At 42.3% G+C, this 17430-nt stretch overlaps 1 protein-coding gene across 1 annotated transcript; it reads left to right on the top strand.

Annotated features, from left to right (window-relative positions):
* Positions 1–6670: 6670 nt before the first annotated feature.
* On the top strand, positions 6671–9812 carry LOC138715705 (uncharacterized). The gene is made up of 2 exons (XM_069848760.1): positions 6671–7591; positions 9132–9812. The coding sequence occupies exon 1, from the start codon at positions 7039–7041 to the stop codon at positions 7588–7590; it is 552 nt and encodes a 183-aa protein (XP_069704861.1). The 5' UTR covers positions 6671–7038; the 3' UTR covers position 7591; positions 9132–9812.
* The last annotated feature ends 7618 nt before the right edge of the window (positions 9813–17430 follow it).

Raw genomic sequence — 17430 nt, 5'->3', positions numbered from 1 at the left:
AAGTGCTCCTTGCGCTAAGATATATTGAAAATTAAATGTATTTTCACTTGGTTTTTAGTTACGTAAACAATGATGCACAATGAGGCCAGCACAAAATATTATCTTCATAGACAATTTGCGCAATATTCGTTTTGGTTTGGAGTGACTTATTAAATAATGTATTCAAGACTAATATGGAAAGATGTTAAACGAATTATCCTTGCACAAAAAACGGATGACCCCTAGACCAAATGATCATATTTTAAGAAACTTGTTAAAGTGATTATCTTTACACCAACATGTATGCACGCTAACTTATTTTATGCATCAAGAAATGTAGAATATAAATGACAAATATGTTTTAAATAACGAATTATTATGCTACAAGCATTGTTTTTGTCATTTTCTGGAACCAATGCTTCCGTAGAAGAGGAATTTTCGATAATTAATAATAATTTGTGGAGATCACAGAAATCGTCAACATCACTTGAATGTGTAAAATCCTAGTTGATCATTCAAATGAATCATTGAAAAATCTTCTCCAGAAATGTATTTGCAAATAAAAAGAACGAATAGATCATAAAGAAGTTGTTTTCGTCAGAGAAGTACGATTGGTACAATATACAACGTCAAAGTCGTGAACTAATTTAACGGCAAACTTAGGGGAAAAAAAAGGAACGAATACTTTCTACAAAATTTAATTAAACCAATTTTTTTATAATTAATAGAAATACCAAAATTCGCGCAATACGACATTTCAGCTGCTTCTTTTTACTTTATTATTTAACGACTCTACATCAACAACTAGGTTATTTAGCGTCGATGGGATTGGTGGTATCGAGATGGTATTTCGCGAGAGGAGGCCAAGGATTCGCAATAGATTACCTGACATTCACCTTACTGTTAGAGAAAACCTCAGTAATCAGCCCAAGCAGAAATCGAACCCACGCTCGAGCGCAACTCCGGATCAGCAGGGAGAGGCGCTACCGCCTGAGCTATGCCGTGGCTTTTCAGCTGTTCAAAGCAAAATTTTTATTTCAAGCGCTTCTATGTCAGTAGATCGTAAGTTTAAACTAAATTTTGTGTAGGTATTGGTGTTCAAGAGAAACTTTTATTTCTTTTTACGAAATTTTAATTTGCACTGCCCAAAGATTAATACTTATGAACAGCATTTCGAATTTATTATTCACACTCGTCCACACTGTGGAGTAACGGTTTAATAATAATAATAATAATAATAATAATAATAATAATAATAATAATAATAATAATAATAATACTGTTTTATTTTCGATGGCAGAGTTAAGGCCATAAGGCCTTCTCTTCCACTCAACCAGCCTTAATCAATACATTACATATTTAACAATCTCATTTTTTCATAATTTCAGGAGCTTTTTTTTTTAGTAGGTTATTTTACGACGCTTTATCAACAGCTTAGGTTATTTAGCGTCTGAATGAGATGAAGGTGATAATGCCGGTGAAATGAGTCCGGTGTCCAACACCGAAAGTTACCCAGCATTTGCTCATATTGGGTTGAGGGAAAACCCCGGAAAAAACCTCAACCAGGTAACTTGCCCGGGAATCGAACCCGGGCCACCTGGTTTCGCGGCTAGACGTGTGGACTTCAGGAGCTACTACCACACTAGCTATATAGTAAGTTAATGGGATAGAGGTCATGTTCCTGATTTTCGACTGCTTTGAGAAGTTAAATACAAAACTACTTAATAGGCCTACTTTATCATTATCGTAATTATCAGTAGAACATCGTCATCACTACCACCACCTCTCCATGTATGGGACATATTAATTATGTTATTATACCAGTGTTTTGGAGTCCTCCCAAAAGTCATTCACCTCTTTGCAATTGTCGAGGTAGACTTGCTGTGTGTACAAGGAGTATAAGTGCCATTATTTTAACTGGTGATTATTCATGTCATAAGGAAGTAAAAATGTCCTTACAATTTTTTCTAATTGCAATATTTGACTAATTATTAAAATTTACAATATTAGACGTTTTGCAACGATGCTGGATGGGGAGGAGAGGGTTTACAAGTACACAGTACAGCTCCAGCAGGGAGGAGGGGGTTTAGAAGTACACAATACAGCTCAAGTGGATACAGTCATACCAGTACAGATGCTCTGTTCTAATGCAGGAGCGATCCATGATAATACTGTTGTTTACATAAAACGAGCTGCAAATGCAAACTTTCAATATCTTTAATAGAACATTATGGTAAATTTACATTTTATGTAACAATATTGCTCCATTTTAATGCAGTCTAAAAATAAACAATAATGGTTATCTGCACAAAATTACACGAACTTTTTTTCTAATGCAACATTTTAATGTCTACCACTTCCGTAAAGCAGTATCGTTTTTGAACAGATTTCTGGTTGTGTGATTTTCGAAACGAGATAAGAGTTTCTAGTTTCTAATAATCGTTGAGAAACTGCTACAAAAGTTCGCCGATTAGGTAACCTTCCTTGAGGAAAACGTTGACGGTACATCCTTCTTGCCTCACTTGAATTACGACGATTTTCTCTATAAATTAATACCATATGATATTCCTAAACTGTGAATGACAGTGCAAGTTGTTTATCGAATACCCTGTACTGAACTGCCATCCGCTCGGCAGTAGACCTATGAACAGGGAGCTTGAACTCAGCTGACTCGTACTTACGTCTGTGCAGAGTACTGCCTGCTGAACAAGTTGCCACGTCTCTCACGGCAGAATATTAACAAATTTAAGCATGCATTTTTATTTAATTTCACAAAACTGTTTGTTTAAACTAATATTAACTCTTTCATAGATATGCCTACTGATGTAATTGTTTTCGTAATTTTACTAACGATACAAGCAGTATAACGTAAATAAAATAAGAAAATAAATATTTTTTCTGAGAAAACTATAAAGTTTTGACCCTATGTTGTATGGACATTTCTGATCCTGTAGACCGTCCTCGACGACTGTGAGAAGGACGGTACTTATACCCCTTACACACCCTATATAGAGAAAATTATTGTTTCCAGGTTGAATAAGCAGAACTTTTACGTGGAATATTATTCAATAACTCAAGACTTAAATGGCTCTAGAATTAATAAAATGGTTAGCTATGAATAATACAAGGCAAGTCAAAACTAAGCAACGGGCCGTCTCTACAGCCTTGCGAACAGATCGCCAGTTGCCGAGGATAATGTGCTCTCGTTTCATGGCACTACAGTCTGGCAATTGATTTTTCGCGTAACTAGTGAATTAATTAGTTATGGAAAAGGAGACATCTTTCTTTAATTTCAGATCAATTGCTTAACATGTCCTGTCCCTCTAATGTATGCAACTTGCGCAAACACAACTCGCATGACGTTTTCAGTAGGCACGTTACAACGAGAAAAATGCGATGTTGTATCTAAGTAAGTTTAAAAATACGTATTTCTCAACACAGTTCAGACAGCCGACTGATTGGGGTTGGCAATGTAAAGTGCTAGCAAAACTGAGTACCTCAATTGACAAATATCCCAAGTCCAAAATTTACCGAATTTAATTTTTTACATAACATATATGTTATTTTGCATAGGCTATCATCCTATACAATAGAATATCCTAAGTTCGACTCTAAGCCTGTGTTTTATAATCATACAAATATATATTTCAATGCTATTTATGGCAAGCCTATGTAGTTTTCTTGCTCTCCTGAGCTACTTACTTCAATGGACTTGATATTTTTGTTAATCAGGTCTTCAATTGTGTTGTCAGCGCAGTGCAGTAACTGATTAAGCAAAACCCACGCATTGTGTCTTAGATAGGTTGTGTCCTAGACCTAAGTTGTCGATAGGCATTCTTACCAAGCTAAGAGATTGCTGTGGTGCGTTGTGTTTACCAGATCTTATACCTATAACGTAATGGAAAATATTTTGAGCAACTACTCAGAAATCAAGTTAAGATTGTACCTACTGTATAACGTAATGGAGAACATTTTGAGCAACTACTCAGAAATCAAGTTAAGATTGTCTTCCTTTCCTTAAATAAATAATTCACTAGTTACGACAAAGATGACTTACCACACTGCAGTGCCGTGAGACGGGATTTACATAATCCGCGAGATCTGGCGATCTGCTTGTCAGATTGTAGTGTTGATAGGCGGCAGAATCGCACTGAATTTTGTAAACATACATTGGCAAATCTCAGGCGTTGTTACATCTACCATAATAATAATAATAATAATAATAATAATAATAATAATAATAATAATAATAATAATAATAATAAAATAATAATAATAAATAAAATATCCCAAATTCATTGTAAATATAATGTGCCCACTTGAAATATAGACACAGATTAAACAACGAGCAACGATAATGGTTCTTGTAATCAAATGTAAAAGACTGCTAAAATGTTCAAATAATGTGAAATCAATTGCATGAACCATGCCAATTTCTGTAAATAGGTTGGTATGATAGAATAGAGGATCAATAATTTCCAGGGACACTAGTCGAAATTTGACATCAACTTTTGAGAAGAATATTGATGAGAAGACTTTTTGGAAAATAGGAAGGTAACTATTACAGATATAGATTTAAAATTACGTACAATGTAAAGATTGGTAATATTATGATATGAGTAATATTGTGATGGTTTTTCTTGAGAATTTATTACAACGAGAGGAAGATCGGTTTTTTGCGTCACCGTATTAAGGAAATGTTCGTAGACAAGTTTCTGCATAAAACAGAGATTAAGGGTGTTTGAGAATAAGGTTTTTAGGAAAATATTTGGCGCTAAGAGAGATGAAGTTACAGGAGAATGGAGAAAGTTACACAATGCAGAACTGCACGCATTTTATTCTTCACCTGACATAATTAGGAACATTAAATCCAGATATTTGAGATGGGCAAGGCATGTAGCACGTATGGGCGAATTCAGAAATGCATATAGCGTGTTAGTTGGAGACCGGAGGGAAAAAGACGTAGATGGGAGAATAATATTAAAATGGATTTGAGGGAGTTGGGATATGATGGTAGAGACTGGATTAATCTTACTCAGGATAGGGACCGATGGCGGGCTTATGTGAGGGCGGCAATGATCGTTCGGGTTCCTTTGTAAGTAAATATATAAATGGATGAGTAAATATATAAATGGATGAGTAAATACATAAATGGACGAGTAAAAATATAAATGTGTAAGTAAATATATAAATGGATGAGTAAATATATAAATGGGCGAGTAAATACGTAAATGGGCGAGTAAATATATAAATGGATGAGTAAATACATAAATGGGTGAGGAAATACATAAATGGATGAGTAAATATATAAATTGATGAGTAAATATATAAATGGACGAGTAAATGCATAAATGGGCGAATAAATATATAAATGGATGAGTAAATACATAAATGGGTGAGGAAATACATAAATGGATGAGTAAATATATAAATGGGCGAGTAAATATATAAATGGTTTAGCAAATATATAAATGGATGAGTAAATGCATAAATGGGTGAGGAAATACATAAATGGATGAGTAAATATATAAATGGATGAATAAATATATAAATGGGCGAGTAAATATATAAATGGGTTAGTAAATACATAAATGGATGAGTAAATACATAAATGGACCAGTAAATATATAAATGGGTAAGTAAATATATAAATGGATTAGTAAGCATATAATTCATTAATAAATTTATAAATTGCTTATTAAGTATATAAAATGCTCAATAAAATCATAAATGGATAAATAAATAAATGGACGAGTAAATGTTTAAATGGGTGAGAAAATATATAAATGGATGGGTAATTATATAAATGGATGAGTAAATATATAAATAGATGAGTAAATAATGAATGGATGAATAAATATATATATAAGTTGTTTATTAAATATATGAATTGCTGAATATATATAAATGGATGAATAAATATATAGAAATTAATGAGAAAATACATAAATGGATGAGTAAATATATAAATGAATGAGAAATATACAAATGGATGAGTAAATAATAAATGGATGAATAAATATATGAATTCATTAATAAATATATAAATTGCTTATTAAATATATAAATGGGTGAATAAATTTATGAATGGATGAGTAAGTATATTAATGGATGAATAAATATTTAAATGGATGAACAAATATATAAATGGATGAATAAATACATAAATGGTTGAATAAACATATAAATGGATGAATAAATTTGTAAATGGATAAATTAATATATAAATGGATGAGTAAATATTTAAGCGTACGAATAAATATATAAATGGATGACTAGATACATAAATTAATGAATAAATATTTGAATGGATTGATATATAAATATTTAAATGGATGAATAAATATATAAATGGGTCAATAAGTATACAAATGAATGAATAAATATGTAAATGGATAAATAAATATTGAAATGGATGAATGAATAAATAAATAAATAAATAAATAACTGGATGAATAAATATATAAGTGAAAAAATAATATATAAAAATAAATGAAATATAAAGTAATGAATAGGTTTATGAATGGTTAAAATGTATGGAGAAATTCGGATTTTACTTCTTTTTTTCTCATTATTATATAGTATATAGTTTTTTGTTTAAGTCCAATTTTTGTTTTATAATTTGCTTGATGATGAGTTTTATTCTTGCTTGTTTGTTTTCTTTTGAATAAATTATTGAATTAATGTGGGAATAAATGAACGAATTAATTAAATAATTAATTTAAAAAATAAATCGATATATACTGAATTTAACAAGTCTGCTTCGCGGAGTAACAAACTGCTCATTAATATGTAGGCCTGCTCTGGGAATAGAAGCCGTTACACGTTACAATATATTAATGGATTCATAACATTCAAGTTTTGTGATGCCTACAACACAGGCAAAACATAGGCCCATATTAACACTAATAAGTATGAATATTATAAAAAAGAGGAAGGGAAGGCCTGCTTCTACATGAACGATACTTAGCGAAACAACAACTGCGGTCTCTATGGAGACGATGCATGACAACAATAGCAATGCCGTTGCTGTGTTACATACGTTCTGAGTAAGGCAAGATGTTCAGAGCAGCACTAAAATTCGTTACGCAAAACACAAAGATACGGGAGATAGTAAAGCCAGAGAGGCTGGTAACAACCGCCATAACATCGATCGGTGTAGGTTATCTACTGGGCACAGGCTACGGGATTTATTGCATCGTGACCGGGGACAAAGGCAGGACACCTCTGGGAGTCCACCCGAAAGAGGTGATACTGAAGGACAGACATAGGCGGCCGCGTCTGCAGGAGGAGGACCTCAATTCCCCCTCCGAAAAGGAAATCAAGGTGACCGATTACAGCAAATACAAGCCTCGACCACCAGAGCCAGGACCAGAGCCAGACTACAACGCCCTTGCTGGCCGGGACGGGGAATTGGCAGCGGAAGAGACGCCTGTGCCGAGGATCTTCGTACCCCACGAAAACAGAAACACCGGGCGCTTCACGGTGGTGGTGGGGGGGAAGTTGAGGAGGGTCTACACAGAGGATGAAATTCCAGAACATCAGGGCCAAGATGAGAAGAAGGGGGAAGACCAACCGTCCTCGCCCCCTCCTCCGCTCCCCCAACAGTAAGGTATGAGCTTACATATTCAACTTACAGGATATATATATATATATATATATATATATATATATATATATATTAATGTCAACATTTACATCCCTGTAATGTGGACCTCACAATTTTGTATCCGGTGCCACAATTACAGTCATTACAGATATACCTTTCGTAGAAGCTCTTATATTTTAACTTTTGACCCTATTTAAATTGATCAGTATTCCCACCTTTAAAATCTAACAACTTAATTTAAAACATTCAAAATTGACACTTTTAGGACTGTGTTCTTGCTTTTCAGTACACTTATATCGAACACACACTGTTTCTAATAATACTCGTTACTAAAACATACTGCACCATTGTCCAATATGTTGTTATTATCCCTGTTTCTTGTGTACATTTCATTTTCAGATCTCACTAATTTTCTGCATATTATATTTCACTATCCTAGCTAGCCTCCCCGCCATACTCCTCACCTATTTTCATTATCTCTATCATTTTACTTAACTTCCTATTACACTCCCCTAATCCATTCAAAATTGACACTTTTATCACTCCGTTCTTGGTTTTCAGTTCACTTAGACTATAGCGAACACACACTGTTTCTAATAATACTTGTACTGTTTCTTGTGTACATTTCATTTTCAGATCTCACTAATTTTGTACATATTATACTTCGCTATCCTAGCTAGCCCCCTCCACCAAGGAAAACAGAATAGAAGGTAGGGGCCATCATACCCCTCCACTCTGCTCGTGACGTCATCTGCCGTCAAGGCTGCACTTTTAACATGCCTCGTACTATGGAAAGCAATGCACCGAAGATATTTATGACACTCATGAAAAGACCATTGTGATCGAAACACTTTTTCAAGTATTGTGGGCTCTTTAGACTTCGTTAAACACTTATGTGAGGATATGAAAACAATACAGAATGACTCTCTAAGAAGAATATTATGTTATTGTGCTCAGATTACATACTTGACGATTTTCTTAATTTTCTTCGCTGTTTTACGGCTAGTTGTGCTTTTCTGCCCTTGCCGGCGTTTGTTGAGACCTTTCATGATGATCGAGTTGTGGAGTATCATTCAATGACGAATGGATCTATAGACCTACTAGATATCTTTTCGTTCAGTATATTAGCAAATGTTTGTGCTAGGTTTTTGAACTTGTTTAATGTAGTCCCATGCTACTCCTCAAAACACTTCTCAAATTTGTAAACTACACGAAGCCAGTCAACAGAAGGACGAATATCTTAATGGCAATTATTTACTTCCACTGCAAGTACCTTGAGATATTTCAAATCTTGTGCTACTTGATCACATCATTAATTTTATGCAACGAAAATATCATATTACTATACTGTTTTATAATTAATTAATGTTAACGTATTGTGTTAAAACAAATTAATACCAAATATACTAATATGAAATATTTAATATAAACCACATGATAATTTTAATGTGTTCTCACCATAGTGTTAACAGTATCTGGTATGTCAAAAGACTTCAAGCCTGAGCAATAATATCGCAATTGACCCTACTGCATTATTTTCCAGATCCTCGACCTCGCCGCCTTCCTGGTGCTGGTCAGTACCACCACGACCGGAGTGGCACCGTCGCCCCCTTCTGAACATCCTACAGCGTGCATTCCATCAACCACGCCATCGCCACTCTTCTGGTGCTGGTCAGTACCACCACGACCGGAGTGGCACCGTCGCCCCCTTCTGAACATCCTACAGCGTGCATTCCATCAACCACGCCATCGCCACTCTTCTGGTGCTGGTCAGTACCACCACGACCGGAGTGGCACCGTCGCCCCCTTCTGAACATCCTACAGCGTGCATTCCATCAACCACGCCCTCGCCGTTCACCTGGTGCTGGTCAGTACCACCACGACCGGAGTGGCACCGTCGCCCCCTTCTGAACATCCTACAGCGTGCATTCCATCAACCACGCCCTCGCCGTTCACCTGGTGCTGGTCAGTACCACCACGACCGGAGTGGCACCGTCGCCCCCTTCTGAACATCCTACAGCGTGCATTCCATCAACCACGCCCTCGCCGTTCACCTGGTGCTGGTCAGTACCACCACGACCGGAGTGGCACCGTCGCCCCCTTCTGAACATCCTACAGCGTGCATTCCATCAACCACGCCCTCGCCGCTCACCTGGTGCTGGTCAGTACCACCAAGACCGGAGTGGCACCGTCGTCCCCTTTTGAACATCCTACAGCGTGCATTCCATCAGCCACGCCCTCGCCGCTCACCTGGTGCTGGTCAGTATCACCACGACCGGAGTGGCACCATCGCCCCCTTCTGAACATCCTACAGCGTGCATTCCATCAACCACGCCCTCGCCGCTCACCTGGTGCTGGTCAGTACCACCAAGACCGGAGTGGCACCGTCGTCCCCTTTTGAACATCCTACAGCGTGCATTCCATCAGCCACGCCCTCGCCGCTCACCTGGTGCTGGTCAGTATCACCACGACCGGAGTGGCACCATCGCCTCCTTCTGAACATCCTACAGCGTGCATTCCATCAACCACTCCCTCGCCGCTCATCTGGTGCTGGTCAGTACCACCACGACCGGAGTGGCACCGTCGCCCCCTTCTGAACATCCCACAGCGTGCATTCCATCAACCACGCCCTCGCCGTTCACCTGGTGCTGGTCAGTACCACCACGACCGGAGTGGCACCATCGCCTCCTTCTGAACATCCCACAGCGTGCATTCCATCAACCACACCCTCGCCGCTCACCTGGTGCTGGTCAGTACCACCACGACCGGAGTGGCACCGTCGCCCCCTTCTGAACATCCTACAGCGTGCATTCTATTAACCACGCCCTCGCCGTTCACCTGGTGCTGGTCAGGACCACCACGACCGGAGTGGCACCATCGCCCCTTCTGAACATCCTACATCGTGCACTCCATCAACCACGCCCTCGCCGCTCACCTGGTGCTGGTCAGTACCACCACGACCGGAGTGGCACCGTCGTCCCCTTTTGAACATCCCACAGCGTGCACTCCATCAGCCACGCCCTCGCCGCTCACCTGGTGCTGGTCAGTACCACCACGACCGGAGTGGCACCATCGCCCCCTTCTGAACATCCTACAGCGTGCACTCCATCAACGACGCCCTCGCCGCTCACCTGGTGCTGGTCAGTACCACCACGACCGGAGTGGCACCGTCGCCCCCTTCTGAACATCCTACAGCGTGCATTCCATCAACCACGCCCTCGCCGTTCACCTGGTGCTGGTCAGTAAAACCACGACCGGAGTGGCACCGTCGCCCCCTTCTGAACATCCTACAGCGTGCACTCCATCAACCACGCCCTCGCCGCTCACCTGGTGCTGGTTAGTACCACCACGACCGGAGTGGCACCGTCGCCCCCTTCTGAACATCCCACAGCGTGCATTCCATCAGCCACGCCCTCGCCGCTCACCTGGTGCTGGTCAGTAAAACCACGACCGGAGTGGCACCGTCGCCCCCTTCTGAACATCCCACAGCGTGCACTCCATCAACCACGCCCTCGCCGCTCATCTGGTGCTGGTCAGTACCACCACGACCGGAGTGGCACCGTCGCCCCCTTCTGAACATCCTACAGCGTGCATTCCATCAACCACGCCCTCGCCATTCACCTGGTGCTGGTCAGTACTACCACGACCGGAGTGGCACCGTCGCCCCCTTCTGAACATCCTACAGCGTGCATTCCATCAACCACGCCCTCGCCGTTCACCTGGTGCTGGTCAGTAAAACCACGACCGGAGTGGCACCGTCGCCCCCTTCTGAACATCCTACAGCGTGCACTCCATCAACCACGCCCTCGCCGCTCACCTGGTGCTGGTCAGTACCACCACGACCGGAGTGGCACCGTCGTCCCCTTCTGAACATCCCACAGCGTGCATTCCATCAGCCACGCCCTCGCCGCTCACCTGGTGCTGGTCAGTACCACCACGACCGGAGTGGCACCGTCGCCCCCTTCTGAACATCCCACAGCGTGCACTCCATCAACCACGCCCTCGCCGCTCATCTGGTGCTGGTCAGTACCACCACGACAGGAGTGGCACCGTCGCCCCCTTCTGAACATCCTACAGCGTGCATTCCATCAACCACGCCCTCGCCATTCACCTGGTGCTGGTCAGTACCACCACGACCGGAGTGGCACCGTCGCCCCCTTCTGAACATCCTACAGCGTGCACTCCATCAACCACGCCCTCGCAGCTCACCTGGTGCTGGTCAGTACCACCACGACCGGAGTGGCACCGTAGCCCCCTTCTGAACATCCCACAGCGTGCATTCCATCAGTCACGCCCTCGCCGCTCACCTGGTGCTGGTCAGTAAAACCACGACCGGAGTGGCACCGTCGCCCCCTTCTGAACATCCCACAGCGTGCACTCCATCAACCACGCCCTCGCCGCTCATCTGGTGCTGGTCAGTACCACCACGACCGGAGTGGCACCGTCGCCCCCTTCTGAACATCCTACAGCGTGCATTCCATCAACCACGCCCTCGCCATTCACCTGGTGCTGGTCAGTACTACCACGACCGGAGTGGCACCGTCGCCCCCTTCTGAACATCCCACAGCGTGCATTCCATCAGCCACGCCCTCGCCGCTAACCTGGTGCTGGTCAGTACCACCACGACCGGAGTGGCACCGTCGCCCCCTTCTGAACATCCTACAGCGTGCATTCCATCAACCACGCCCTCGCCGCTCACCTGGTGCTGGTCAGTACCACCACGACCGGAGTGGCACCGTCGTCCCATTTTGAACATCCTACAGCGTGCATTCCATCAGCCACGCCCTCGCCGCTCACCTGGTGCTGGTCAGTACCACCACGACCGGAGTGGCACCATCGCCCCCTTCTGAACATCCTACAGCGTGCATTCCATCAACCACTCCCTCGCCGCTCATCTGGTGCTGCTCAGTACCACCACGACCGGAGTGGCACCGTCGCCCCCTTCTGAACATCCTACAGCGTGCATTCCATCAACCACGCCCTCGCCGTTCACCTGGTGCTGGTCAGTACCACCACGACCGGAGTGGCACCGTCGCCCCCTTCTGAACATCCCACAGCGTGCATTCCATCAACCACACCCTCGCCGCTCACCTGGTGCTGGTCAGTACCACCACGACCGGAGTGGCACCGTCGCCCCCTTCTGAACATCCTACAGCGTGCATTCTCTCAACCATGCCCTCGCCGTTCACCTGGTGCTGGTCAGTACCACCACGACCGGAGTGGCACCGTCGCCCCCTTCTGAACATCCTACAGCGTGCACTCCATCAACCACGCCCTCGCCGCTCACCTGGTGCTGGTCAGTACCACCACGACCGGAGTGGCACCGTCGCCCCCTTCTGAACATCCTACAGCGTGCACTCCATCAACCACGCCCTCGCCGCTCACCTGGTGCTGGTCAGTACCACCACGACCGGAGTGGCACCGTCGCCCCCTTCTGAACATCCTACAGCGTGCACTCCATCAACCACATCCTCGCCGCTAACCTGGTGCTGGTCAGTACCACCACGACCGGAGTGGCACCGTCGCCCCCTTCTGAACATCCTACAGCGTGCATTCCATCAACCACGCCCTCGCCGCTCACCTGGTGCTGGTCAGTACCACCACGACCGGAGTGGCACCGTCGTCCCATTTTGAACATCCTACAGCGTGCATTCCATCAGCCACGCCCTCGCCGCTCACCTGGTGCTGGTCAGTACCACCACGACCGGAGTGGCACCATCGCCCCCTTCTGAACATCCTACAGCGTGCATTCCATCAACCACTCCCTCGCCGCTCACCTGGTGCTGCTCAGTACCACCACGACCGGAGTGGCACCGTCGCCCCCTTCTGAACATCCTACAGCGTGCATTCCATCAACCACGCCCTCGCCGTTCACCTGGTGCTGGTCAGTACCACCACGACCGGAGTGGCACCGTCGCCCCCTTCTGAACATCCCACAGCGTGCATTCCATCAACCACACCCTCGCCGCTCACCTGGTGCTGGTCAGTACCACCACGACCGGAGTGGCACCGTCGCCCCCTTCTGAACATCCTACAGCGTGCATTCTCTCAACCATGCCCTCGCCGTTCACCTGGTGCTGGTCAGTACCACCACGACCGGAGTGGCACCGTCGCCCCCTTCTGAACATCCTACAGCGTGCACTCCATCAACCACGCCCTCGCCGCTCACCTGGTGCTGGTCAGTACCACCACGACCGGAGTGGCACCGTCGCCCCCTTCTGAACATCCTACAGCGTGCACTCCATCAACCACGCCCTCGCCGCTCACCTGGTGCTGGTCAGTACCACCACGACCGGAGTGGCACCGTCGCCCCCTTCTGAACATCCTACAGCGTGCACTCCATCAACCACATCCTCGCCGCTCACCTGGTGCTGGTCAGTACTACCACGACCGGAGTGGCACCGTCGCCCCCTTCTGAACATCCTACAGCGTGCACTCCATCAATCATGCCCTCGCCGCTCACCTGGTGATGGTCAGTACCACCACGACCGGAGTGGCACCGTCGCCCCCTTCTGAACATCCTACAGCATGCACTCAATCAGCCACGCCCTCGCCGCCCACCTGGTGCTGGTCAGTACCACCACGACGGAGTGGCACCGTCGCCCCTTCTGAACAACCTACAGCGTGCACTCCATCAGCAGCCACGCCCTCGCCGCCCCTGTCGCCGCCTCTCCAGCCATCTACGCTCCTCACGCTGCCGCCCCTACATCGGTTAGAAAAGCACGCACACGGTGTGGCGACCAACTAGGCTATGCAAGGGCAATACCAGGACGAGAGTCGAGGCAGTCTGTCTCGTGGGTTAAGCCAATAAAATTAAAGTGCTTTTTTATACAAAATTGAAGTTCTGCCTATAAGTTAATGTAGAAACAAATTTTGTACTTTCATTTAAATCCCGGAAGCAATAAAATCTGAAAATGAGAAACAAGAAACTGTTTGAATGTGCCTAGATTTCACCCAATGTTGTACCGACGTTCTGACCCTACAAATCTTAGGATGCACTTATGCTATATGGATCCAAGTCCAAAATACAGCTTTTGATCTACAGCTGTTTTAGCAAATCGTTACAAATAAAATTCAACATCGATACTATTACGAAAGTAATGATTGCATTATTAACATTCTGAAATGCTCTTTCAGATCAGTGGTGTAGCTCGCATCAGTTTTTGACTCACGCAGAGTAGAAGGCCAACATTGGAGTTGGTTCCATATTGCTTATTGCAAAAATGGGTATTGGCACGTGGTTCCTACTTGTGTGATTCAAATGAGAGAGAGATGAGGCAACATTCTACAGGGACATCATTTTATTTTTACTTCAATTTTTATTGTACCTGAGTTTTTGAATGTACTTCACTCGCACCCCTTCTACTAAGAAGTTCCAACTGTCCTCCACACAGTAAACAGCACTGAGTTATGAGTGTAGTGCGTTCCACAAATATGTTCGCGTTTTCCAGTGACTAAAGAGCTTTCAATATTGAATCATATTTTCGCACAGGTACTGTCCATTTGCCTACGTCGCATCCCGATTTCCCCCACCTGCTTCTGTTCGCCCCTCTGTAAAATCTGGGCTGTCTTAGCTCTTTTCTGAAAACATTAATTTCTATTAGGAATTGAACGTTTACGTAATATTATACAACTGTTTAAAATAACTTGAATAGAAGGGCCTCGTCAAGTAATTAACTGTCACGTGATTTCCCCCCTTTCTACGATCCTGCTGCATAACTACTTGGACGGACAGTAGATAGCATGTCTGAGTAATTTTATCTGTGCGGGTCGGGCAGAAGTGAAGATTGAATTTACAGTACGTAAGGTACTCTTTTATAGAGTAGGTACAGAATTATTTCAGCATGAGTTACTAGTATGAAGGACGAAACTGGCAATTGGGATTAGGTACAATAGTCTATAGTGCTATAATATGCACAAAAGAACTGAAGTCTATATCGAAATGAACGGCCACCATTTTCAAAAATGTGTTTAAATATCCATATTATGATTATTTTTCAATTTAACTTCTTTCTCTATATTGTACGCTAATGTGCTGTAGACAGTATAATATACACTGCATAATGAATACGTTCACATGGATAACTCAGTTCGTGAGTAAAAACACTTATTCTTAATATAGTACTGTATTTTGATTAAACAAAAACCTAATGAAAATTATCGAACTCAAAATCGCGATATTTCCTAGTTTACGTAAATAGATGAACTACTTTTCTTCCCTCCTATACCTAGTAGAGTGATTTGTTTGTGTTTTGCGCCAGTATCATCGAACTACAGTCGAGGAAGGGGATAGCAAACTGTGTTTCCGGTTCTCTAAAGGTATAGCCAGGTTAATATTAAAAATGTTAGTAAAAATAAAATGATGTCCCTGTAGTTCAAATCCATGTTTAACACTTTATTATTGGAAGACTAAACATCCAAGACACTAATTGTGGAATTACAAATAAAATTTAAAAAATATATATTCATTAGCATTTGTTCATACATTGACTTATCATTCCAAGGTGAAGTCAAGGGGACCATTGATTCCATCAACATCACCCTCAATGTTAGGATCTGAAATCAGGTTTAAATAAAACTGTTTAGCATCACCTGGTATGAGATGCATTATTGACGTTATTTCTTGCAATTTTGGCAGTGACACAGGTTTACCATTTGGCCATCAAGGTACCAGGATCGCTGCTAGGTCTGGAGAAGACTTTGGACGACGTTTGTTGATATTTACTTCAACAAAGTTTACATCAAAGTTTATGTCCATAAATATTGAATAAGGCTTGTCCTTTGTAATTCTTAATTGACGGAGTTGCAACCAGTTTATTTTGGTGTTGTCTGTGTCATGTTTTCTGTTGACTATGGCTTTTTCTATTTCTGAAGTGCCGAAGAAATGATCCTTTGTCATCCTATGGACACGAAGCGGGTTTTTCTTCCTGCATTTTTGCATGACACAGACATAATCTTCTGGGGTATAGAGCCTTTGCTGCATTTTTAGCGCGGACTCTATGTCACTAAAGTCACTGTCATTTGGCAAAAACGAGTGGCCAGAAATCAGAAACTTCATGGCAATTGTATTCAGACTTCTATGTTCCTGTAAACCAGTCTTCAGCATCAAAACCAATTTTATATTTTGCCCTCGTAATGTTTGACAGAAAAGGTCACTACAAACTTCAACATCACCAAGCATGTAAACTCTTCTGTAACTCCGTTTGATATTGTCATTGCCTCTATGGCGTTTTATTTGATGTTGTTGAACCATAGTACATAACAATGATGATTGGATGTTGTAATCACAGAACCTTTCATACAATTCTTTTCTATTATCTATAGTCATTTTTTCATTGCATTTTCTTCTGAAGTTACATATTTGATACCTAAACATCTCCGCTTCTATAACTTTCTTTGATACATTAACATAACTCTTGTTGCTATAATATAGTATAATATAATATAATATAATATAATATAATATAATGCAATGTAATATAATATAATATATTATAATATAATATATTATAATATAATATAATATAATATATCACTCCTATTAGCAAAAAATTGTATTCAAACTCCCATATTTACACAAAACAAACATGGGAACTGAGAGCTTGGAGTTGGTTCTAAAATGCAAAACACTCCACTATGGATTCTGTTTTTGGTGGTTGGTTCAGATCTCTCTATGGGGCAGCATGTTACAGATAGGAGTTGGTTCTATTTTGTATAAGATACTATAGACATTAAGACACATTTTGCAATAGAAATCCAGATATTCATAAAATGGTGGTTGTTTCCATATTGCATAAGTGCATCACAATTATTGTGATCAATAATTTATTGGTGTAAGTGTG

This window comes from Periplaneta americana, chromosome 15, assembly GCF_040183065.1.
Source record: "Periplaneta americana isolate PAMFEO1 chromosome 15, P.americana_PAMFEO1_priV1, whole genome shotgun sequence".
Lineage (NCBI taxonomy): Eukaryota > Metazoa > Arthropoda > Insecta > Blattodea > Blattidae > Periplaneta > Periplaneta americana.
The sequence above is the reverse complement of the archived record's forward strand: the minus strand, read 5'-3'. Positions and strand labels throughout refer to the sequence as shown.